Here is a 26,826-nt window from a genome sequence, read left to right as displayed (position 1 = left end):
TGAATAATATTTCTGTTCATGTTAAAAACAAAATCAACTCTCTGTATAAATATATCAGGTGACCGTTAAGGCCCATGGGCCTCTTGTTCTGAATGTCTTAGAGACACAATCAATTTCATTATACTACGTATGGCTTCTCTGTTTTGAGGAAATTTCATTAACAATTTCCACAATATATGAGGAGCCAAATTATCATGAACAATTATAAATCTGCAGAAATCGCGGTCACCACTCATTCTCTCTTTCCATGCTTTTTCTTCATATAACTGTACATTATGCTTCACGTTTTCTCACCCACTCGTGCGATTTGAAAATGGTATGTGTGTCGATATTGGTGAAATTCTGTCAAGATAAACCTTTTCTGCCTTAACTCTTTTCAGTTCACTCCACGTACGTACGGAAGAAAAAGATGAAATTCAAAGAATTTTTATTTGGGTTACATAAAACATACACCATTATATTTCAGAGCAATAAATACGACAGATAAAACAGAAAGAAGAAATTATTCATCAAAGCTATTATCAAGCCATGAAAGCAAATTCATTTTTTTTTATAAATAAATACATTTGTACATGGATCCTTAATGGTTTCTATATTTTACGACATTACACCGGAAGTGTAACACTTTTCGGTAGCTGTTTTTGCCAACACGTGTTGGAAGTGTGGAAAGACGGATAGATTTAATCACATTTCTGAATACTGCTGGCGTAAATAACGATGGGGAGGAAAAGGGACCCGACTAACTTGGTAAAATCAGGGCCTGGCCGAAAGACAAAGAAGCAGAAGCCACCGCAGATTCCAAATGCTTTAAAAAATGCTAACACAGGTAAGCTGCAGATCACAGGCATCAGCCAAAGTTAGATATCAGTGTGGTCGAAATGTATCATGGTATTATATGTAGTCCTAATTATTGCCTACTGTCAGTTCATAGTCATATATATGTCATCGAATTTCAATCTTCGTTGCCACGATGAGGTATATATCTCTGATGGTTGGAAGGAATGAAATAGGAATTTTGTCAGACAGGGTTGTACAGCTGTTGTAAACAAAATTTCTTTCGATGCATTAATTTAAAACTCATAAAGAACAAAATCCATTACACACGTAGATGAAGTACATGAAAATAAGAAAGTCTACCGCAAACGGAGTGAGCAAATGAATAAATTGATTTTTTTCAATTCAGCCTGCAGATATTGTGCAATGGCTTCTTGCAATTGACTCTTACAATTTCATCCTTTATGATTGAGGGTTACATTTACAGTTACCTAGGTATATGAATGAACAATAGATAATATTTCGGTTCGTAGCATTCACTTGGGCCATGAAAGAGATCATAAGATTTTTTTTTATGAAGTCATATATGCCATATACTAACATATTACATGGGGTTTTTCTTAGCAGTTAAAGATTAGGAGCATAAAATGACATCATTCATTCGAGATAATTAATAAATAATAATATATCTTAGAGATTCACCAAGTTCTTTTTTGAGATCAATGGCATTGTACTGTGTACACACGCTGTGTTGTGCTTTATATTTTCAGAAGATGATGATTCAGAAAAGAAGCTGTCAAGCAGACAGAAAACGCGGTATGTTACTTTTATCATTACATTCAATAGGGCTGTGGATTGTATTTATGTCATACTTTTCATTAAACCATGCAGTTTAAATTTTGTCTTTTTTCGTCCTTGGTAGTTAGGGCAGATTTATCATTACACCGAGTATTAGTGAACAGCATCATAAACATAGTAACTAAATGTGAAGGAGCGAAATTAACACTGGATGAATATGGATTTTACTGGCGGAGGGCGAACGTTTGACTGGGTAAACATTTCCTGGTAAACAGTAGAAGTTTCATTTTCAATAATATTGAAAATCATAAAATGTGAATACCAGCTAAACACATGGTATAAATATATGTTGTATATTTTGGCAACTTTGGTTGTGATTTTATTATATCACAGAGTAAAGAAACGAATACAGAAAAAAGAAGAAAAGATGGAAATAAAGAAAAAGAAGAAAGAAGAAAAATTGCAACAGAAAACGAAAAAAGAAAGCCAGAAGCCTGGAAAGTTTGCGAGGGCTCCTGTCGTCAGCAAGAAAAGGAAGGTGGAAGAAAGTGAGGAAGAAAGTGATGATGATGAGGAGGATGAAGGTAATTAAGTGAAGTTTTAAAAGAGTATTAATGATTATTGTGAAGACTTAGTCCCAGGTAGCTTGGGTAGTATTTGGGAAATACACAGTGCTTAATCTAACATATTTCAAAACAGTTGCACATGTAGTTTGAAATGAAAAATTGTTTGTGATTGCAAGTATTTGTTTTAGTATAAATTTTGGACAATGTATTGTAATCGTAAAATGTTATTTATCATTTAGTTTACAATTAATTCTGTACCTGTGTTTATGAAACCACTCTCATGCTCGAGTCTATATTCTGTGCTCAAACTAACTGCAAGTGTAAGTTGCTGAAATCATATAACAGTGAAAAATAACATTAATAGACATGTATACAAAGGGTATTTACCATTTAATCTCAACAAACATTTTGTATGATTAGAAAATACTGCTTGGATAATTTATAACTGGGAAAAGGAAGTGGACTTGACCTTAAGCTCAGAATCTCAGTTTGAGTATGAGAATGGTTTTATTATATTGGCACTGGACTTCAAATTCTGCTTAGCCATAAATCTGTAAAGTACCCCCAGTTGTCATTAGGTTCTGATATGCTTTGTATCTTTTTTAGAAGACAGCGATGAGGAGGAAACAAAACCTGTCAAAGGGTACTCGGATGAAAACAAGGCATGGTTAAAACCGTCATCTAAGCAACCATTGATGGATTCTGATGAGGTATCTCATTCTTTTACTTCATAAATACTTAAAGGTCAAGGTGCAGTTAGTCGGACCTATTTATCATAAAGAGCTATCACCATGACCATTGTTTTTGTAACCTTAATTTTACAACAGCCTGTTCTTTTATAAATTGGGAAAATATAGCATTATTTATATTGAAATTGAGAATATATTCCTTAGTTTTGGGTCATTATGGGAAAATCAGGCACTTTTTAGCTAGGGGAAACAGCCTGAATTTGTCTGTAAAACTGAGCAAAACAATCACAGATGACAACGATGACTTTTAATTATAGTTAACATTTATGAGATGCAATCAGGCAAAAAAACATATGGAAATTTGTGTGTGTGTTTGATTATTTATATTATACCTTGTAATATAAATTAAAATTCTTTCTGTTTATTAGTCAGATGATGGAGAAAGTGATGGGGTGGCTGGAGATGACTTTGATGATGTGGGATTATCAGATGATGAGGAGGAGGATGAAGATGACAGTGAGGAAAGTGGGGATGAAGATGTAAGTTGAATCAACATAGCATAGGATGTTTGACATCTCAATAAAGGGAGGTTTTCTTAGATGCGAGATAAAATGAACACAGTACAATAATTCAGACCCAAGGCAAAAATGAAAACCACAGATCAAGTTGACTGCTGATAACCCTGAAGTCACTTATCACATTTGAGATCATATGAAATACAATATTTACGAAGCTCTTAAGGTATATAAATAATAACGGGTATTTCTAGGTGCCTCCTTGTTTTGAGTATGGAATCACAGGAGTTTGATTCCTGTACAATTATCAGAAATGGTGAAGGACATGGAAATATTTTAAGAGTATTTATAATCTTAAGGTTATATATTCTGTATAAACCAAACTGTGTTGTGCTCTTTCAAGTGGTATTCACTATTGATAATTTACTTAATTGGATGAAAAAGTAGATATTTTTCTGCAAGATAGTGTCTTCGCATATATGTATTAAAAAATTGGTAAGCGATGTAAGAAAAGAACTGTATCAAATGTATTTATGTAGGATAGAATATCCTGTCCTTGGGTACATAACTTGGGTTCAAAATCCTCAGCAAGTCTTGGTTTTACCCCTTGAGTGGGAAATTTCAATCCAATGAAAAACAAGTGATAGAGTAAAGCCCCCATGCACCCAAATTAAATTAAAAGATATTGATAGGACAATTTCACTGGTAAGTAGTGACTATCTTTATTATACTTTGATATTGTGTCATTTCAGTTATTACCTGTAGAAAAGGAAGCAAAGAAGCTGGAAAAGAAGAGAGAGAAAAACAAGTAAGGAAGGATACGGAAATGATCATGTGATCACCTCTAAATCTGATTGTACTTCAAAATCCCATTAAGAAAGACAATAATTCTTTTTATTCCGTTACCTATCTTTGTTTTGCACAGAAAATTAGCAGAAGCTGAACTCCAGACCAACATCATGGACATGGAGAAGTACACGTTACCCAGTGGCCAGGAGGTGGAAAAGGAAGATATCCTTTGTTTTATAGACAACTACCCGGTATTTAAAAAGATTTTGATGAAAATTTTCTCAGATATCAGAACTTTAATATCCGGAACCAGTTTGGATTTCAGAGTTTTTAAACCAAGATTAGGTTCAGTGTTGCTATAAATAGAAGCTGTTAGTCACCTATCTACTGTCATTTCAGTCAAATTGTCATTTAACACATGTGTTCAGTACTATGACAACTCGGGGCCCTGAGTCTAAAGTCAACGTTATTACAAACAGAATATTATGCTTGGAATCAGGAAACATGTCATGGGTATCCAGTGATTTTTCACGCCTGGATTGACATCCAATTACAGGCTACTTCCCCTAGCAGAAAAGTGGTGTATTTTCGCAAAATAAAGAACAGTCGAGGAATATTTTCCAACTTCAGTGAAAATAATGCTACATTTCCCTAGTTCATGAAGGAACAGCCTATGGGAAAATTTAAGTAGAAAACCCATTGGTATCCATTGTCCAGTTTATTGTATGACTGGGTTGTGTTGATAGACCATTACAAAGTATGAAATCAAACAGTTCTATAACGATCAAGTCACTAATGATATCTGTAATACTAGACTGTTTGACCTTGACCCCTGAGTACCTGCCCAGCCACCAGATATAACAATGGTACAACAGAGGATCAAGGAAGTGATGCATGTTCTGGCAGACTTCAAAGAACGACGCGAGCCTGGAAGGTAGGGAAGTATTCTTACAAACACCACAAGCAGAGAAGAAAACAAAATCAAAATGGTCTCTTGGAATTTGAAACACCACAAGCCTTTAAGATACAGAAATCAAAATAGTCTCTATCACTCATGACATTAAAAACACAACAAGTGTTAAAGATAGGGAAATAAAAAAATATCACAAACCATGAAGGTAGGGAATTAGATTTGTGTTAGAGAATCCAAGATTGACAAAATCTTTAAGGTAGGGAGAAATGAAATTGTCTTTAAAATTTTAAGTTCTCAACAAACTAAGTATGTGTTTATTTCGTTAAGGTACAAGGGTCCAAGTTCTCATTGCTATTGAATTCACAGTAAATTGTCAAACAATGAAATTGGTTTTACATGATGACAGTAGCATTCCAGTCTAAAACACATTCTTAGTTTACCATCTGATGATTACAGGAGTCGCCAGGACTATGTCCGTCAGCTGAGGTCTGACTTCTGTACATACTACAGCTATAACGACTTTCTCATGGAAAAAATTATGAGTCTGTTTCCCCTAGAGGTGAGTAACACAAATAATTTCTTCCATCAGCCATGAGCATGTCTTACAGACATTTTCTAGTTATCCAACATTCACCAAATGTCCTCATCCTGGTTTAACCTTTTTGAAATACTCGGAATTACTATATTTTCTCGAGTTCAAGTTATTCATTGCATATGCAACATCTTAAAGACTGTCCCACTGATAAAAATGTAGGTAATACATTAGGATTATCAGTGTGTTAAATGATATCTTATACAGACACTTACCAGGAAATCGTTACATTTCATCTTTCAGATTCAAGAGTTTCTCGAGGCAAATGAAGTTCCTCGGCCAGTGACAATCAGAACCAATACACTAAAGACTCGCAGGCGAGATCTCGCACAGGTGAGGATCAAATTTAATCTACTCAGCTTAAAATACAGCACAATCTTTTTCCATTTATGTAGAAAAAAACAAATTGGTGCAACATTGAAAAATGTAAAAATATACAGGGGGGATAAAGCCATCGCTCGAAGTGCCCGTCCTTCCGTCTGGTTTTCCTTAGTGCATGTCTGGATGATAACTTGAGAGAAACTGGTCATGCACTTGGTGTGCTGGTTGCCCTAGAGAATACAAAAAAACATGGTCCGCTAGAGTTAAAGGTCACCATTGCTAAAAAAGGATATTGCTTGATTAGTTGTGTTTGGATGATAACTTGAGGATGAATTATCATACTAAGTTCAAACTTGACATATGTATTGCCCAAATGAACGTGAAGAACTCGATTGAATTTTGGCATGGTGCAACAGACGTAAGGTCATTGTGGCTATAAAAAAAGAATTCTGCCTGTCCATATGATAACTTGAGAAAGAGTGATCATACAAAGTTCATGGTTTTGGGCATTATGTGTCAAGAGGTCAAGTTCAGTATTGCTAAAAATGGAATTCTGCTCATCCAGATGATAACTTGAAAACGGATGATTATAAAAATTTCAAACTTGGTGGGTGGGTTGTCAAAACCATAATGATTTTGGTTGTGGTCTGCCAGAAGTCAAGGTCATTGCTGCTAAAAATAAAATTTTGGTTTGTTGTGTTTGTCCTTATAATAACTTGGGAATGAATTCCCATTATGCTCCACCTGTCTTTAGTGTAACGATTGTACAAATTGTATTTCATATGCAGAGAATGAATAGAATGTCCACATAGAAGATTGTATAGATTTGTGCCCTTCTTGAACGTAAATCCATGATGGGTTAATAGCAAATCCTGATCTTAGTCTCTTTGGGGAGGAGGATATGCTGCCCCTGGCGGTTCTGTTGTTTTACATTCTGTTTTGCTCAGTGTTGAATTCTTGTTATTGATTTACAGGCTCTGATCAACAGGGGAGTTAACCTTGATCCCATTGGTAAATGGTCGAAGGTTGGATTGATTGTATTCGACACACAAGTACCACTAGGTAAGGAAACTGTACAGTACTAGATATGATGTATTGTGATAAAACAAATCCATAGGCAATACCTAACATCTATGTTCCTCTAATGTCTTACATTTCACAAGCGCATTGAGCTTATGGATATATCTGCAAATCATTACCCATTATTACTCAGGCTAAGTTCAATGTGCTTCCCTTAAATTTTAACTTAACAACAATGGCAAACAAAATGAGGGCGAGGACAGAATAATGATGTTGATTTACTATGGTGTAACATTTCTCTTTAATATTTGAAATGAGTGATTGAAGATCAAGTCATTAAATAAAACAGGATGGTGTTAAAATTCTGTGAATTCGATTTTCTAAATCATTTCCATTTACACCTCAAATGGACATTAATCTCGACCTCAATAAAACAAGTAGGAAAAAACATATTAAGGGAGGTAAATGCTATTTACAATTAGTAACCATTGTTATGTATATGATCTGCTATGTTTAGGAGCAACACCAGAGTACTTGGCTGGACACTACATCCTTCAGGGGGGATCCAGTTTCCTACCTGTCATGGCTCTTGCCCCACAGGAGAATGAGAGGATACTGGACATGGCCTCAGCTCCAGGGGGAAAGACCACCTACATTGGTAAATTCTTTAATACTATGTGTGAAAATAAATTAAAAGATTTATGTGAGTATGTCACTCAGTGACAAATATGAATCTAGATAATTTGCTTGTATTTTGTGACAGTATGCATTAATACTGGGATTTTTTTATGAAACATTATAAAAAATCTATGTAGGATGCAAATTTACTTGAAAATTCCGAATGAAGTTGAGGTTTTCTAATACAAATATATTTCGAGGAACATCACTACCTGAACGTTGTTTGTCAAGGGAACCTGAAATATGTTCATTCTTGACATTTTCAGGGTATCTTTCACAATTTTAAAAGTTAAAAATATTTTCACTCTCTTCAAGATCTCTTAATTTCAGTAACTAATGCCTGCTTCCTCCCTGTTTAGAAGAAAAAACTTTGGAAGTAAATTTCTCACAAAACTAATAAACATGTATTTATAAAATCATTTAAACGTTTGTACAGCTGCCCTAATGAAGAATACTGGGACAATATTTGCCAATGATGCCAATGCAGACCGGGCGAAGGCCATCGTGGGAAACACTCACAGAATGGGAATCACCAACACTATTGTGTGTCATCACGATGGACGGGTGTTCCCTAAGGTATCTGTCTAATAACTTGTATACCAAGATATCCTCACTGAGGTTTAACTTTCACTTTCTGTAAAACTGGCAGATTTATGATGACAGGGAATACCTTAGTATTTATATTTAGGACACAGCATTCCATATAAGTGATCACATGCAAAATGCAAAATTAACACTGGGAGGACATATATAAATTTTACCGGTGAAGAGTAAAAGTTGGACTGGGCCAAAGTCTCCAGGTATACAGAGTTTTATGGTAACAATGATGTCGATGATAACAATTTGATGTCAATGTTTACTATCAAAAGTCAATGGTAAACGTTAGTTGTCCATTATTGTAACCATCATATCTTACTAGTGACAGCCATGGCAATAGTCACTTGTCAATGGTTACAATCAACCGCTAATGAATTAACTGATGGTCGTCAATGGTAACAATCAGTTGTCATAAGTCAACAGTCAATTTCGTAACATTGTGTGGCCAATGGTAATGGTCAAGAGCCAATTTGATTTGCAAAATTGAATATATATACCGGCTAGGGGTGTCACGGTTAAGGAATTTTTTGGTTCGGTTCGGTTATCATTTTTATTGTCAGTTTTCGGTTATTTTGGTTCAGGCAACTTTGTAATTATGTATTTCATATACACAATCACAAGTAGAATACGTAAACAAACTTCATTATGTACACACTTAAAACAGTAATATACAATTGTCTACTAATCCTCATCTGAGGGTATTGAGTATAAAGATACTAACACGAAGAATCTGTCACTTGTATTAGGTATTTCGATGTCCACAACTGTCCCATCTTAAGTTGACTTATTGAAACATCTATGTAATATATATTTCCTTCATTATATCATGCAAATATCTTGGTCTCCATTGCACAATCTATGTACTTACTGGACAATCATGTTCTTTCCTTTATTATATCATGGCCTGCAAACATTTAAGTCTCCATTTTTACTAAGTTGCCAGTGCTAACCTACCTCTTGTTTATTATGCATGAATGCATTTTGCTCATGCACCTTACTTTTTGACAATCTGTCTAGAATCATAAAATAATAAAAACAATATTAAATTGGTGTACTTTACGGGATCTAACTCATCAATGTCCGCCCATATCGTACATAATATACATATATATATACCGCTACGAAATCGGGTTAAAGTCTTGTGTAAAACTTTTTCAAGGCAAAGGCCTCGTGTTGTCATGTTTTCTGCACTGGGCCCATGTGTTGAATCCAGTTAGTTCGTAGCTGCTGATTTCCAAGTTATATAAGATATAAAGGCTGACATTGATTTGTTTAATTTGTGTTTATACATATATCCAGTGTTCAGTTACCGTCTTGTGCACCAGTCCGCTTGTGACGAGAAAATCCAAGTCGAAGCTGCCACTCAAACAATCCGAAAGAACACAGTCGTACTTATTATTGCGGGTGCATGACTATGGAGTCATGGATATGTATCGATCGGTATATGACACAAATAATACACGCCTTTCTGCTACCAAACAACTACGACCCACTAATACAGAACCGAACCGAAATACGGAAATTATGAACCGAGCCGTGGTCTTTTGAACCGCGGTTAACCGCTATTTTGGTTAACCGTGACACCCCTAATTCCCGGTATATATATATATATAAGTCAATGGTACTATTTGATGGTCAGTTGTAATGTTCAACGTGTCGATGGCTTTTGGCAGCATTTAAACACAGGTGGCCTAGTAGGTATGGGTTTGACTAGCTTTGTTTGGGCAATATTTGTCAGACCTCTACACATGCCATAAAATAAATAGATATTGTTCATCTCAGGGCAGCTCTTGTCAATTTGTGTTGTAATATAACATGTTTTCACTAGTTGCAGGTAATATAACAGTTTCAGTAATGTATTGCATCACATTCACTATTCATCATAGGATAAACCCAGGCCCAGATTTATAATTTTTAAAGGACTATTGTGTGATTGGGGCCAAAAAAATACATATCTTCTAACAGACCATATACACCTTGATGTTAAACACCTTATGATAAAATGTGTCTCTAACAAGCTTTTATACAATATCAAGTCAACTTCAAAATATCAGGTTTGGGAATTGGGCAACAGGCTAAGCTTATACAAGTCGTCTCCCTTGTAAATAATGTTTTGTGTAGGTGCCCACTGGTGCTTGAGGAAACAATTTACTAAGTGTTTGACATTTGTCACCTAATTGCCTAACCAACATGCAGAAATAAGGAGAGTTTTCTGTTCTGTTGTAGATTATGAAGGGGTTTGACAGGGTTCTACTGGACGCACCCTGCAGTGGAACAGGGGTCATTTCCAAGGATGAGGAGGTCAAGATGAACAAGGTAATAAAGGACTTCTGGTTGTTAGAAGATCACATGATTAAATCTGTATATCATCTTATAAGCTCATAATTACCAGCATAATGTGTGTCCAATTTTTCTGCAAATAATTTTAGCTCATAATGCCCAAAGAGCCATTTAAGCCTAACCTAGCTATAACACAGTATCGATTGTGTGTTGTCTGTTTGTCCATCAACTGTCTGTTTGTCAAAATCTCCTTGAAAACCCTACTTGTCCACAACAATCGAGTGGATTTTAACTGAATTTGGTCTAGGGCATAATTTGACTTAGGGGATGAAAATCTGTGTAAACAGAGGATGCGATACCCTATATGGGGAAAAGAAGACAAGTGAATGCTGTTATGTGGAGGGTGTGACCTCCTCCTTTCCCAACCAAATTTTCTATGAAATATCTTTGGTACTCTGGAGTTAAATGTTATAACAAGGTGCAGAAAGTCTAGAAGCCAAAAGGGAAAATGTGTGCGATGTTGCTTTTAATGAGAATATTTTGCCATGGTTTCTAAAGTATCTAGATGAGCAATTGCTGTCATCTCAATATTGAAGATAACAATATAACTTAAGGAGCTAAGCTACTGTACTAACAATATAACTTAAGTTATATTGTTAGTACAGTAGCTTAGCTACGTCCGTGATATTGTTAGTACAGCAGCTTAGCTCCTTGAGTTATATTGTTAGTACAGTAGCTTAGCTCCGTAAGTTGTATTGTTAGTACAGTAGCTTAGCTCCTTAAGTTATATTGTTAGTACAGTAGCTTAGCTCCGAAGTTATATTGTTAGTACAGTAGCTTAGCTCCGAAGTTATATTGTTAGTACAGTAGCTTAGCTCCTTAAGTTATATTGTTAGTACAGTAGCTAAGCTGCTGTACTAACAATATCACTGATGTAGCTAAGCTACTGTACTAACAATATAACTCAAGGAGCTAAGCTGCTGTACTAACAATATCACGGACGTAGCTAAGCTACTGTACTAACAATATAAATTAAGGAGCTAAGCTACTGTACTAACAATATACCTTACGGAGCTAAGCTACTGTACTAACAATATAATTTAAGGAGCTAAGCTACTGTACTAACAATATACCTTAAGGAGCTAAGCTACTGTACTAACAATATAACTTCGGAGCTAAGCTACTGTACTAACAATATAACTTAAGGAGCTAAGCTGCTGTACTAACAATATCACTGACGTAGCTAAGCTACTGTACTAACAATATAACTTAAGGAGCTAAGCTACTGTACTAACAATATAACTTAAGGAGCTAAGCTACTGTACTAACAATATAACTTAAGGAGCTAAGCTACTGTACTAACAATATAACTTAAGGAGCTAAGCTACTGTACTAACAATATAACTTAAGGAGCTAAGCTACTGTACTAACAATATAACTTAAGGAGCTAAGCTACTGTACTAACAATATAACTTAAGGAGCTAAGCTACTGTACTAACAATATAACTTAAGGAGCTAAGCTACTGTACTAACAATATAACTTAAGGAGCTAAGCTACTGTACTAACAATATAACTTAAGGAGCTAAGCTACTGTACTAACAATATAACTTAAGGAGCTAAGCTACTGTACTAACAATATAACTTAAGGAGCTAAGCTACTGTACTAACAATATAACTTAAGGAGCTAAGCTACTGTACTAACAATATAACTTAAGGAGCTAAGCTACTGTACTAACAATATAACTTAAGGAGCTAAGCTACTGTACTAACAATATAACTTAAGGAGCTAAGCTACTGTACTAACAATATAACTTAAGGAGCTAAGCTACTGTACTAACAATATAACTTAAGGAGCTAAGCTACTGTACTAACAATATAACTTAAGGAGCTAAGCTACTGTACTAACAATATAACTTAAGGAGCTAAGCTACTGTACTAACAATATAACTTAAGGAGCTAAGCTACTGTACTAACAATATAACTTAAGGAGCTAAGCTACTGTACTAACAATATAACTTAAGGAGCTAAGCTACTGTACTAACAATATAACTTAAGGAGCTAAGCTACTGTACTAACAATATAACTTAAGGAGCTAAGCTACTGTACTAACAATATAACTTAAGGAGCTAAGCTACTGTACTAACAATATAACTTAAGGAGCTAAGCTACTGTACTAACAATATAACTTAAGGAGCTAAGCTACTGTACTAACAATATAACTTAAGGAGCTAAGCTACTGTACTAACAATATAACTTAAGGAGCTAAGCTACTGTACTAACAATATAACTTAAGGAGCTAAGCTACTGTACTAACAATATAACTTAAGGAGCTAAGCTACTGTACTAACAATATAACTTAAGGAGCTAAGCTACTGTACTAACAATATAACTTAAGGAGCTAAGCTACTGTACTAACAATATAACTTAAGGAGCTAAGCTACTGTACTAACAATATAACTTAAGGAGCTAAGCTACTGTACTAACAATATAACTTAAGGAGCTAAGCTACTGTACTAACAATATAACTTAAGGAGCTAAGCTACTGTACTAACAATATAACTTAAGGAGCTAAGCTACTGTACTAACAATATAACTTAAGGAGCTAAGCTACTGTACTAACAATATAACTTAAGGAGCTAAGCTACTGTACTAACAATATAACTTAAGGAGCTAAGCTACTGTACTAACAATATAACTTAAGGAGCTAAGCTACTGTACTAACAATATAACTTAAGGAGCTAAGCTACTGTACTAACAATATAACTTAAGGAGCTAAGCTACTGTACTAACAATATAACTTAAGGAGCTAAGCTACTGTACTAACAATATAACTTAAGGAGCTAAGCTACTGTACTAACAATATAACTTAAGGAGCTAAGCTACTGTACTAACAATATAACTTAAGGAGCTAAGCTACTGTACTAACAATATAACTTAAGGAGCTAAGCTACTGTACTAACAATATAACTTAAGGAGCTAAGCTACTGTACTAACAATATAACTTAAGGAGCTAAGCTACTGTACTAACAATATAACTTAAGGAGCTAAGCTACTGTACTAACAATATAACTTAAGGAGCTAAGCTACTGTACTAACAATATAACTTAAGGAGCTAAGCTACTGTACTAACAATATAACTTAAGGAGCTAAGCTACTGTACTCACAATATAACTTACGGAGCTAAGCTACTTTACTAACAATATAACTTAAGGAGCTAAGCTACTGTACTAACAATATAACTTAAGGAGCTAAGCTACTGTACTAACAATATAACTTACGGAGCTAAGCTACTGTACTAACAATATAACTTAAAGAGCTAAGCTACTGTACTAACAATATAACTTAAGGAGCTAAGCTACTGTAATGTAACATCTTATATCTTCATTCAAAAAAGAGTTCGACAATGAGAAACTTTTGGTATATTTGGACTTGATCAATAAATTGATAACTATTTTATAAACTACAGAATGCATGCATTGATAAAACTTGTGTTTTGAATGAAGTACTTATTAATATTTAGTTGAGATGACCTGAATAGCTCGTCTGGATACTTCAGTAATCATGGCAAAATATCTCATTGGAAAACTACTAACACAATATATAGGTAAACTGTGTAATGAAGTATACATCCCCAATTGTCATCGTCTCTGATCATGATATATTTCCTCCCCAGGATGAGAGGGATATCCTGCGCTGTGCACATCTACAGAAGGAACTGTTGCTGTCCGCCATTGACTGCTGTGATGCAAAATCAAAGACAGGAGGATACATTGTTTACTCTACATGTTCTGTATTGGTACGTCAAATAACATCGAAAATACCCACAGATATGTTTAACATCTGGTCAGTTCGAACAAAATTGAATTAATATTGTCAATCCTGTTCGAATTATGGGAAATTATGGTAGCTAAAATAATAAGTATATTTCTAAACATTTTCTTCAGGTTGGTAAGTATTTATTATGAAAAGATTTATGTAGCACAACCAAAAAGTGTTTATATGTGACGTTTCGATGACTAGTACGGTATGTACTCTGTCACCTTCATCAGACAAATGACCAGTGAAGCGAATGTACTAAAATCTGTAAAATATGTACGAATTGTCCACAAATTGATGTCGATTAGGCTACACTGTAAGCGTATATACAATTAGTTGTTATATATGTACTGAAATGACTTGATTCATCTACACTTTGTTTAATACTTGGTCATAGATGTGCGAGAGTCTTGGAGCCACCTTATCTCGATTCAGAACTAGCCCACTGCAGCGCTAAGGAAGCCATCTAATTCCCTTGATAAGTTATAATTGTAAAAATAACTGGAAAAACATACATATGATACTCAAATCTGAATTAAGTTTCAGTTACTTTTCAGGAAACAATTGTTAATATCAAGCTCTTCATTAATTTTTTCTCATTTACAGTCAGAAGAGAACGAGGGGGTGATTGAATATGCATTGAAAAAACGAAATGTAAAGTTAGTCCCGACGGGCCTCGACTTCGGCAGAGAAGGATTTGTAAAGTAAGGTTTTTTTAATTAACTTTCTGTGCAGTATCAGAAATCATTAGCTGATATCACATTTATTTTCTCTCAGAAATATGCACTATTTGTATGTTTTACTGTTGATTGATCCATTAATGAAGAGCCTGGTGCACAGGTGTTGATTTAACTTGGTTCAGCATGGAGTCCTCTCCAGCAAATGGCAGAAACCACACAAAAAATCCACAAGGACCTAAAAGTTTGTTACAGCTATATTTGGACCTTAGCTAAGGTGTTCTGAGTAATTTTACATGTTTTAGGGGTTTAGATTGACTTTCGGTAAAATGACACCCCCAATGATCATACATACGGTGAAGGGAGGAAAGCTCTCGATGTCGAAATGTTGACCCAGCCTAACTTTTTTTCAAAGATAGAAATGTTGTTTTTAATGCAAGAAAGTTAGGTGGGCTCGACATTTCAACATCGAGAGCTTTCCTCCCTTCATGGTATATATGATCATTGGGGGTGTCATTTTACCGAAAGTCAATCTAAACCTCTAAAACATGTAAAATTACTCTGAACACCTTAGTTTAGGTCCAAATATAGCTGTTACAAATTCTCAGGTCCCTGTGGAAAAATCGAGTGAAGTCAACGTCTTGTGGTTCATTTTGTGTATCTACACGTACTTACCCTTACGTCTGTCTTGGAGGTAGTCTGGTGGTACGATGGGTTCGAGTATGTCACGGCACTGTGTTGTATCTTTGAAAAAGATACTTTAATCTGCTTGTTCCAGTCTACTCAGCAGTAGTTGAGTATGTGTTAGGGCAGTGCTGGAATTGTTGATACTAGCTGTGAGCGCTGAAATTGGCAGCACCAGCTGTATGCTCCCCAGGGAGTTGAGAAAGATATATGCTGGTTGCATGGGCCCTATAATCATGAATAATAATTTGTGATACGCTTTGAGACGACCTATGAACTAGGTTGTGATAAAGCGGTATATAAGAACCTTGAGTTGTTATAATTATTATGTATATTTTTATACTAAGAGTGAAAACATTATAATTGAGGTTCAGTTAATAGATCTTTGACCCGCTGTATGATGGTACAAGTTGACTTATGTGTGGCTCCCTACACTTGTCAGTTTTAAAAGGATGATACCAGCCTATTTTCTGTATCATTGTTTTGTTAACAGTTTCCAGCAGAACAGATACCATCCCCATATGAAGCTGACAAGGAGATTCTACCCACACACGCACAACATGGACGGATTCTTTGTGGCAAAACTTAAGAAATTTTCAAACAAAATTCCCGGTACAGGTGAGTCATGTGATACATAATACTGCAATCAGTATATTTTTGTATAGTGTCGGAGGAGATTTATATAAAAAAATCATTTAGTTCATATATTTTTTCGCCTTAATATTTTTCATCTATCTTCGCTGTAATTACAATTTTTGCCAAATCTTTAGATTTAATTTTTGGTTTAATTATGGAATCTTAGTACAAGTACTAGGATGTTTTTAGCATGAAGAAACCCATCATTGATGCAGCAGAGTCGAAACATGAAAAACAAATTGCCTGTTTCAAAATAATAATTCAATTAAAATGAGATTTTGACAAGTATCTGAAAATGTATTCCTGTTTCTTGTTGTTAAATAATTATTTTGAATCCCTATATATGTAACTTTAGTTTTCATTTTTTTTTTTAACCTTTTCTAGATAAATGTTTGCGTTTTGTGAAAGTTTATGAAACTTTGAACACCTGAGTTCTGTAAACATGACAACCCCGACATAAAACAGAGGATGAAATTAGGTTTTAATAGTAAATTTTCTGTTATTATGTATTACAGGTAATACTTCAGCTGACGGTGAAGCCGAGGATGAAAGTTCAGAGGTCACTGATAAAAAAAGTTCAGAGAAGAATACAAAACAAACAAAAAATGTGAAAAACTCTACAGACAGTGACAGTGATGATGAGGAAGAGAAGGGGAAATCAAGTAAAAAGGACAAATCGAAAAATAAGTGGTTAGAGAAAAAGTCAAACAAGAAGAAGTTTAAACCTGGACAATTCAAGAAATTCAAATCTGCTGAAAAGTCAAAGAAGTGAAATAACAATATTAGTGCAATGGAATATGTAATGCTTGGAAATGGATTCGATGAAAAAATGGTGTGAAATTTCATGTTGTATCTCTCTGTTTCACAGAAATGTTTATTACGCCCGTGACATAGAACTAGATCAGAAATTATGAAATGTTTATTACGCCTGTGACATAGAACGAGATCAGAAATTATGAAATGTTTATTACACCTGTGACATAGAACTAGATCAGAAAGTATGAAATGTTTATTACGCCTGTGACATAGAACTAGATCAGAAATTATGAAATGTTTCATTTACATTATAATCAACATAAGCATGCAAACTGAAGTCTAAATTATGAATTTTAGACCATTATTATTAATATTCATTTGAAATTCATTGTTGAAATATTAAAAAAAATTCGGGAAAATCTGTGTTCATGTCAAATTCTGTATTTTTAGAAGATGTAAGCAGTATTTATTGGCAGTGGTTGTGAATGTGTACAGTGACCTCGAAGTTGCTGGTATTGTATACAATTGAGATTTAAACAATACCACACAGATCTGTAGAATAAATGTACGTATACACTAAAGCTTTGTTATACTGCAATCATATTTTCCATCAAAAAGTTTATGCAGTAATTGAAAAATCACTTTCGTTATAAATTGAGGGAGACGTACTGTAAAAGTGGAAATTTTTGTGGTGTGGAAATGTTTGAATTTTTCGCATCAAGTAAATTACCACAAAAATATCCACACCCGAAGTTTTTTAAAGATAACATACATTATAGATATTTCAGAACTATTGCCAAAATATTTCCACATTGTGATAGGCTTAAAGGGTCATAATGCAAATATTTCCACATCGTGATAGGCTTAAAGGGTCATAATGCCAACATTTCCACATCGTGATAGGCTTAAAGGGTCATAATGCAAATATTTCCACATCGTGATAGGCTTAAGGGGTCATAATGCAAACATTTCCACATTGTGATAGTCTTAAAGGGTCATAATGCAAATATTCCCACATCCTGATAGGCTCAAAGGGTCATAATGCCAACATTTCCACATCGTGATAGGCTTAAGGGGTCATGATGTCATGATGCAAATATTTCCACATCGTGATAGGCTTAAAGGGTCATAATGCCAACATTTCCACATTGTGATAGGCTTAAGGGGTCATAATGCCAACATTTCCACATTGTGATAGGCTTAAAGGGTCATAATGCCAACATTTCTACATCGTGATAGGCTTAAAGGGTCATAATGCCAACATTTCCACATCGTGTTAGGCTTAAAGTGTCATAATGCCAACATTTCCACATCGTGTTAGGCTTAAAGGGTCATAATGCCAACATTTCCACATCGTGATAGGCTTAAAGGGTCATAATGCCAACATTTTCACTTTTACGTATTATCCCCTTGCAATGAAAGTTTGAGGGGATATAGGATTCAGCCCATATGTACGTTTCTGGTTACTGCATTAAAGGTCACTTTCACAGTGTGAATGTGAGGGGATTTGTATCACTTGTGATGCCTTGTTCACGACATGTTTCTAATAAAGGCAAAAAAGGACCTTCAAATATGTTGGCAGCAAGTGAGGTTGCAAATGAAACCAGGGGCATTATGTTACGCAAGGTTTATTGTATTTGGTGTTGTATTCACCTGGCCAAAAAGTCCAGTTAGTTTGTGTCCTAGCAGTGTCTGTCCTAAACTTTTCATTAAAACACTACTAGTCCAATATGGCTAAAGAACGTGTGCAACTAAATCAGCCAGTCAGCAGGTGTTTCATTTGTTTGTAGTTCCTATCTAAACTTACTTCCAGTAAAATCCTCATCCTTTGAGGAAAGCCCAATATGGAAAATTGGGCTATATCTTCAAAAGATTGTAAAAGGCCTAAACAGATTTTCCTTTATTCAATGAGTGCAAGTGTTTTGAGGGTAAAACCAGAAGCACAGAATTAGTTAAGGCCCAAGTGTAATAAAGGAGCAGGGCTTACTGCCTGCCAAAGACGTGACCATTATATTTAATTAACTACCCATTCTTATAAGTAACTAGAATTCTAATTGCAAGTCCAGGGGAGTGGTCAGCATGTTCACTGCCTGTCCTGAGAAGTGTCCAGAATGTAGACTGCCCATTCTTTGAAGTGACTACCACAATGCAGATGTTTATTAAGAATATTATGTTTTAAGAAATGTTTGCTAACATGAAACTATGACAAAAAAACAGATCTGCATTGTAATATTTTAATGTCCATTTGTACAAGTTCATCACAATTTCTTTTCTTTGGTACTTTTCTTTAAGGTCATATGCAGTTTACCAACCAAACATTTATTTATCTATATAGCTCGAATACACCAATAGGATACCGGTAGATCTACTGGTGGAAGGACTAATAATCACTCGAGGATCCCTCGATTCATGTTATAAAGATGCTTGTTTTTAACTGTACCTCATTAAGTTAGGATTTATGCTACCTGTCCTCTGTTCCCTGTATAGCCTTTCTGACAGTTCTACCCAATATAATATATGGATTTGGGCTCGGATGGTATATATATGGTACAGAACACTGAATTATTGGTACTGTAGAAACAAGTGAAATGTATGTTAATCTTAATGTCTGCCTGCAACGGGGAGTGTAATCTACGATCAGACCAACAGTACACAAAATATGTCGGTACAGTGGCTCGACCCTGTGTTAACTACACTCAATATTGTCACACACGACAGCTCATCACCTTCGGGCGAGACGACCTGCTCACCAAGCATACAGAGAAATCGGCTCGGCCACTCTACAAGTACATGTTCACAACACTACCATTGAAGAAATTCTGTAAGTATTTAAAAGCCGTTAAGAATAATGGGAGACAACTCCAACACAAAAACAGCATAGGAGTAAGATACCACATGATGTATATATATACCTTAGTTGTTTACTGTAGAATGTGATAGACGTACACACATTACCGACCACATTCAATTTATGTTGCAGATTTTTCAAATACACATGACCCACACATGTTTACACTGAGTGGAAACAAAAAATTAATAATACTTAACAAATCCAAAATAGAAAAAAACCCATTTGATTTTAATTGCACAAATTTTTAATGAAAAGGGAGCAAACATTTATTTTTACAATATAGTTGTTGTGCATACAAATATTTTCAACCCACTATATTATCTTTGGGTCAATCAAAACATCGTATTCACTATATAAACCTTATAAATTTTCTCAAAATCTTGGTATGAATTTGAATTTTTCAAAATCTTCATATTTATTGAGAGTTAATGTGAAGAAGTTTAAAAAACAAAGAAATAAATAATATGTAATTGATACAAATGTAACACAATAATCTTGGATCACATACATAGCAGAATAATCAACCATTAATTTCTTTTCCAAACACTAAAATACATGTACCTTGTTCACACGACATCTTACATACATTTAAACATGAAATCCTGAGTTATATTGGTAAGACAGTTTATAAGCCTATGATAACATTTTTAAATACACTGTACAAAGAAAACCATTAGGACAACTTCAATGTGTTTTTTAATGTGTCGTAGCAAACAGCAGAATTTATTGCTCTGTCTAATCACTGATCTCTAATTCTCATTGAAAGTGAAACCTCTGTGACAAATTTGTCAATTTTTTATCATAGGAGGAATTGAAATGGCCCTGACCTTAAGATTGCTTAGGACATATATAGGAGAAATTGAAATGGCCCTGACCTTAAGATTACTTAGGACATATATAGGAGAAAATGAAATGGCCCTGACCTTAAGATTGCTTAGGACATATATAGGCAGGGTTCATGTTTAATGTGAAAATACTGGTTTAAATTATCAGTAAACAAAAAACTATACTTCTAATCTTAAGTTGAATATACAATCTGACCATTTGTAAACATTCCAGAACCTCGTACTGAACATAGCATGAAGACTGAAGATATTCTAATGACCTCGTCTATTCAGGGTCCATGGCAACTACCAGTACTTGTCATTGTAGCTGGTAAGCCTGCTGATATGGGTAGGGTGAAAATACCATCCAGAGAACAACTATCATAATTCTACAGAAAAAAACCATGTCTGATAATGGATTTTACATAATTAATCATAGTTGGGGAGTTGGGAGGCACCAAATCTTAATGTATTATGGGTGGTAGGATTAAAACTTTAATGTACAGATATTCAGTACAATCGGAGCAGCCAATACAACCCCCCTCTCCTTACAATATTTAACAGTAAAATATTGTCTATCTTTCCTTTCATTTAATCACATTTGTGATGTTTTAGGTGGAGGGGCCACTGAAAATGTCTGCCACCCGTCCCCTATGGCTAATTCTGGAACAGCCCATGCCTGGCCCTAAGACATACCTGAAACAATATCTCTTTATAACCTGCATCCATTTTAACAATTACTTGTCTAAGATTTAGTTTTTTGAAAAAAATATCCAAGTTGATCCTAAGTGTATATGACATCCAGTGGTCCTATGAAGACTTGGTCAGCCTGAGGGAAGTGGCATGTCCGAAACCAGCAGTGTCCAGCAGTGTCTAGCAGTGTCCAGCATTTCTCATATGGAGTTATGTCAGTAACTAGCTCTAACACCAATCATCAATTTCGTAAAACCTGTAAATTAGAAATGATCACACAAACTTAATTTATATACCAACCTCATTTCATGTTTCATCAGTGCTTGGGCTGATATTAAACCAAAAGTTCATAAAACATTCATCCCAGGTGAAATACAATCTTCAATTGAAGTTGTGTTTAAAAATTGAAATAAAAGCAATTACCAGGTACATTGTTGAATATCAAGAATATGCAATAACAGGGAAATACTTTAACACCTGACTTCTATTTCATTCTTAATACATTGTAGTGACCAGCAGACTTGGCCTTATTCACAGAGATATGGTTGTTCACTACAAATTGTTCCCACTTTAGGATTCCTGAACCATTGTCAAAAACTGTAACTCAGTATTGTATCTGGGTTTTTTCGCCATGACTATGGCTTTGATAAATGATTTCTGAAACGAAAGCATACCTTGCGGGACTTTCATGAGAAATAACAGATATGAAATAGACACAATATAAATCCACAATAGTATTCTGAGGGTAAAATCTCAACAGGGCCAGACCGGGATTCTAACCTTGGACATACGAGTGTGGTATACTATCACTCTAACCAATTGTGCAACCTGGACAAAGTGACCTGGCTGTACTTAAATCCAAGCAGAAATTAAAGGGAGGTTACTGTATATAGGACAAACCACACTGCAGTGGGATAAAGTTACTTAAATGAAAACGAAGGAAAGTAAAATCTACCAAATTCAAAGACTAATCAAAGTGGAAAATATAGGTCCCAGTGACCTACATAAGACATGTTGCTATAATACACAAGACTCATGGAGTTTGATGAAGCTCGTCAATTTGAAACCAAGATAGTAACAGTGACCTACATTGTATGCATTGGTGTAGTACTCCTCAACATGTATATATACACATACTGTATCAAATTTAACGACGGTTGAACTTCTATTATTTGGGAAATGGGAGTTAAAAGCAAAGTATTACTAATATGAAGTATAAACTGATGGAAAAGACAAATATTTGGTACCCCCCCCCCAGTTCATTATGTTTGAGGGTGTATGTGTGTGTCATAATTTGAGTGTTACCTTGCGTGCAAACTCTGGCAGTGTGAATGCTCCTCTGTGAACTTCAGCGTTGTAATATCTCAGCTTCAATCGTATTTGCTCTTCCTCTGTGAATTTTCTCAGTGGTTCAGAAAATGATGTGTCCTATGTAAAACAAACACATTACACTTTTTTATAAATCTACAGTTCTCCTAGACTTTGATAACAGCATCGTACCTTGTCATATCTACAGTTCTCCTAGACTGTGTAAACAGCTTCGTACCTTGTCATATCTACAGTTCTCCTAGACTGTGATAACAGCATCGTACCTTGACATATCTACAGTTCTCCTAGACTGTGATAACAGCATGGTACCTTGTCATATCTACAGTTCTCCTAGACTGTGATAACAGCTTCGTTCCTTGTCATATCTACAGTTCTCCTAGACTGTGATAACAGCATCGTACCTTGTCATCCACTATATCATCATACCCTGAACCTAGTACCTTAATACCCAATGAAATAAGTTTGAGCCAAAATTGAAATACACAATCAAATTTGTTAACATCCCTTTTGGTACGTTTGGTCATTTTCTTTTTCTGAATTACATAATTTTGAATCTTGTGCTTCTTTTGGGCTGTTTTTTTTTACCCTTTATGAGAAAGTTAAGTCATTTTAGTAACATGCTGACATATAGGTATCTGTGGAATCCAGTGACTGAAGAAAAAGTCCAGCTGATCGGTGAAATACTTACAGGATTAAGACTACAAATGATGAAGCCGATCTGACCACTGGGATACGTGGGGATGGTGGTGTAGGCGTAGTCCACTACTGGGTACAGACTTTGACAGAAGTCCTGCATACACTTGATGAGGTCAAGATGTAACCACAGACACTCGCCTATTAAAGACAGGAATTTTAAAGATATGAAATGAACAACTTCGAGAAGTAGGGAGTATAACAGGATACAATTTATACATATATATATATCCCACCACTGTCCATAATGTAGACAAAATACCATATCTGATGTAATAATGATGGTAATACAATAATACCTGGAAAGTATTTTGAGGGGTTAAGTCGATGGTTATATCTGGAAGGGGTTTCAGGGGGCTCAAATTGATGGTTATATCTGGTAAGGGGTTTCAGGGGGCTCAGATTGATGGTTATTTCTGGTAAGTGTCTTGAAGGGTTCAGGTTAATGGCAATACCTGGTACCAGTAAGTGTTTTGAGGGATTCAATTTAATGATAGTACCTGGTACATGTTTTGGGTGGTTCAAGGTGATAGTAACAGGTGATATGAGCGATTCGATTCAGATGAAAAGTTTGTGACTTACCTTGACAACACAATATTCCAGTTTGATTTAATGCTTTCTTCATCAATTCATAATATGACTTTTCAAATAAACTTGAAGCGGGACCTGGAAAATAATTGTGATAACACTTAAAGAAAATTTGCATAACACGAAAGCTTATGTACTGCAAATTAAACACAACATATCATGCCCATCAATATTGTTAACTTCTGAAACACCTTTTTTAAAACTTCACTTAAGCACTTGTCTTTTTCAATGTAGAGTCTTAAAAAATCTATATGTTACATATAGCTAGATCAAAATAAAATTACACAAGAAATTTACTGTATTCGACAATATTATGCAAAAAAACCCAAAATATTTTGAAAATATTATAGTAATTTAATTCATAGAAATATGTCATTTTTTTCATTAAAAAGAAAGGAATGTATCCTCAGTATGTACAATGTGTATAAAATAAAAATGAAGAAAAGTAGAATGTACAAGACAGCTTTTTATACTGTACCTATCAATATTACTGGTATGTGGTTTTTAAAAATAAAAGAATGAAATATAAAATTAACCAAAAAAAAACAGTCATTCCAGTATAATACTATACCTATCGGATCAGATGAATCGGTGATAATAACATCAAACTCCCCTTGGTGCTTCTTCATGTACTCAAACCCATCACCTATATGTAGCTTCAATTTGGGGCTATCAAACCCACAGGCCATCTTTGGCAAAAACTTTTTGGAGACTTCTATAACTTTCTGTAACAAAAACAAAACATTAGTTTACATGTCCCTTTTATAACAACGAGGACAAAGGAGGTCAATTAAAGGAATTTACATTTTGCTGTACAGTACAATACATCAATGTCCACCTAGTAAAGGAAACTATGTAGCAAATCAAATGTTGTAGCAATTCCTGCAAAAATCTCCTTGGAAATGGTGCAGAATATCTGCATCATTTATATATAATAAGGAGGCAACATATGTAATGTTTCTGTTGGTATTGATAATAAAGCCAGCAACAATTTTACAATGTGGAGAGAAACTAGAGGACTGACAGGTCAGTAAGGGCCCAGTCGTGTGCCTCACCATAACCCCCTCCCCCTGCTCTATTGTTAGTAATAGTAACCTTGACCTTGCAGTTAAAATATTTTTCAACCCCTATAGCACATATCTACATATCACAGTGCATCACTATGTCGTGTTAAATATCAACCCCTATAGCACATATCTACATGGCCTCCAAGAAAGCTGGGTCCACGTCCCGAGGCTGGGTACGTTGGTGCTCAGTGCGTATGTGATCATTTCGGGGGTATGATTGTGGCGCGCTGGGCGTCATCGTAGCAGAAGGCTTTCACAGTAGCTCCAATTTGAGCCAACCTGTTTGCCGTGGGTTGCATCTCGTATTCCTGGGGGAAGAAGATCCTGGTAGCTGAGCAGAGTCGGAATCACTGTCAAACTCTTGATAGGAAGGAGACATGATCCGATATTCTGCAACATACTGCTTTGGCTTCGGACTCTGGGTAGACGAGAGGTGATATGGGCCCTCTATCACCAATCGGCTGGGCACGCCGAGCCCTTGGTTTACATACTCCCAAGAAGGCGGTGGCTCAGGGTCAATCGCGAGAGTATATTCTTTCAAATAGTATGTATATTCATACGAGTATACTATTCTATGTATCTCCGACACTTGGCTCTGGATATCCGCGTCACACCAGTGTCCCCTTGTTGGGCTCCGTGGCGGGTGGAGGCATAGATCGTGAAACAAACAAATATACACATGGGTAAAGATAAAAACCACCAAAACGACGGACATAACAAAATCAGGCACGATGAACCCAAACCGCAACACAGAACACCCAATTCCCGCAATTCCTTGTGGTGACCTCCACACAGAGTGGTAAAACAACGGCCGCGTTGTCTCCACTTCTGTTGAGGAAGGGCATCCAGGGAATCGCAGGGGATGTGAAATCCGTTAAGCCATTGGGATCGGGCGATCTCCTTATAGAGGTTTATCGCCAACAACAGGCGATGAACCTACTCGGAACAACCAGTTTTGCTGGCATCGGTGTCAGTGTGAAACCACACTCATCACTTAATTGCAGCAAAGGGGTAATCAGGTGCCCAGCCTTGCGCAATGACATCGATGAAGACATACTGGCATATTTCCAGGAGGAGAGCGTCCCGGTCTCTGAGGTGAGGCGGATGGTGATCAGGAGAAACAATGATACAATCAAAACAAACACCTTCATCATCACTTTTTCAACGCCAACACTACCCCAAATACTAACAATCGGATACCAGAGGTACAACGTTTCCGTCTACATCCCAAATCCATTGCGATGCCGAAACTGTCAGAAGTACGGTCATCACGAAAAGCGATGTAGACGAAAATCGATCTGCCAGTATTGTGGCCGTGAGGGTCACACCGAGCAAAATGACTGTGACATCGCCAACCTGCGCTGTGTCAACTGTGAGGGGAAGCACGCTGCCTCTTCTCGCGACTGCCCTACCTGGAGCCAGGAGAGGGAGATATTACGGGTTAAATATACCCGAGGTGTCTCTTTCCCCGAGGCCAGGAGGATAGTCGGGAGTGCAGACATTGCTACACCCTCTTACGCACAAGTGACTCGAGGCAAGGCGCCGGTTGACAGTGTCACGGTCAAGGATGCTTCGGTTCAAGTTTCTGAAGACATACCTGCCTGGGGCTCACAAGTCCCAGACATGGCTGGTCAACAGAACTTGAAAATCCTCACGGGGGACCCATCCCGTTTCACGAC

At 35.9% G+C, this 26,826-nt stretch overlaps 2 protein-coding genes across 3 annotated transcripts in view; one reads left to right on the top strand and one right to left on the bottom strand.

Moving 5' to 3' along the window:
* Nucleotides 1–624: 624 nt before the first annotated feature.
* On the top strand, nt 625–17,552 carry LOC110457804 (25S rRNA (cytosine-C(5))-methyltransferase nop2-like). Of its 2 annotated transcripts, none has more exons than XM_021509226.1 (18): nt 625–826; nt 1,545–1,590; nt 1,966–2,156; nt 2,748–2,848; nt 3,256–3,366; nt 4,095–4,150; nt 4,268–4,353; nt 4,972–5,065; nt 5,501–5,603; nt 5,880–5,969; nt 6,932–7,019; nt 7,495–7,635; nt 8,092–8,231; nt 10,479–10,568; nt 14,207–14,329; nt 14,956–15,053; nt 16,204–16,328; nt 16,862–17,552. In XM_021509226.1, exons 1-18 carry the CDS (start codon nt 718–720, stop codon nt 17,116–17,118), a joined length of 2,049 nt encoding a protein of 682 aa, XP_021364901.1. In that variant the 5' UTR covers nt 625–717; the 3' UTR covers nt 17,119–17,552. The 2 variants fall into 2 exon arrangements, with proteins under 2 accessions (XP_021364901.1, XP_021364900.1); XM_021509225.1 differs by having other exon boundaries at nt 2,745–2,848; nt 16,862–17,549.
* Nucleotides 17,553–19,322: 1,770 nt separating this feature from the next.
* LOC110457802 (spermidine synthase-like) overlaps nt 19,323–26,826 on the bottom strand; it is a 20,133-nt gene continuing 12,629 nt past the window's right edge. The window contains exons 4-8 of the mRNA XM_021509222.1: nt 24,652–24,805; nt 24,075–24,158; nt 23,488–23,633; nt 22,776–22,898; nt 19,323–21,726 (exon numbers count right to left, since the gene is read on the bottom strand). Coding sequence (XP_021364897.1) covers nt 21,712–21,726; nt 22,776–22,898; nt 23,488–23,633; nt 24,075–24,158; nt 24,652–24,805 — 522 coding nt within the window. The 3' untranslated portion in view covers nt 19,323–21,711. The remainder of the gene's footprint in view (nt 21,727–22,775; nt 22,899–23,487; nt 23,634–24,074; nt 24,159–24,651; nt 24,806–26,826) is intronic.

The sequence above is a fragment of the Mizuhopecten yessoensis genome, unplaced genomic scaffold (genome assembly GCF_002113885.1).
Source record: "Mizuhopecten yessoensis strain PY_sf001 unplaced genomic scaffold, ASM211388v2 scaffold9311, whole genome shotgun sequence".
Taxonomy (NCBI): Eukaryota; Metazoa; Mollusca; class Bivalvia; order Pectinida; family Pectinidae; genus Mizuhopecten; species Mizuhopecten yessoensis.
The sequence above is the reverse complement of the archived record's forward strand: the minus strand, read 5'-3'. Positions and strand labels throughout refer to the sequence as shown.

Coding starts and splice junctions, on each gene's coding strand:
- LOC110457804 (XM_021509225.1), top strand. CDS start 718: ATGGGGAGGAAAAGGGACCCGACTAACTTGGTAAAATCAGGGCCTGGC. Junction 1,591..1,965: donor TCAAGCAGACAGAAAACGCG/GTATGTTACTTT, acceptor ATTATATCACAG/AGTAAAGAAACGAATACAGA. Junction 8,232..10,478: donor ATGGACGGGTGTTCCCTAAG/GTATCTGTCTAA, acceptor GTTCTGTTGTAG/ATTATGAAGGGGTTTGACAG.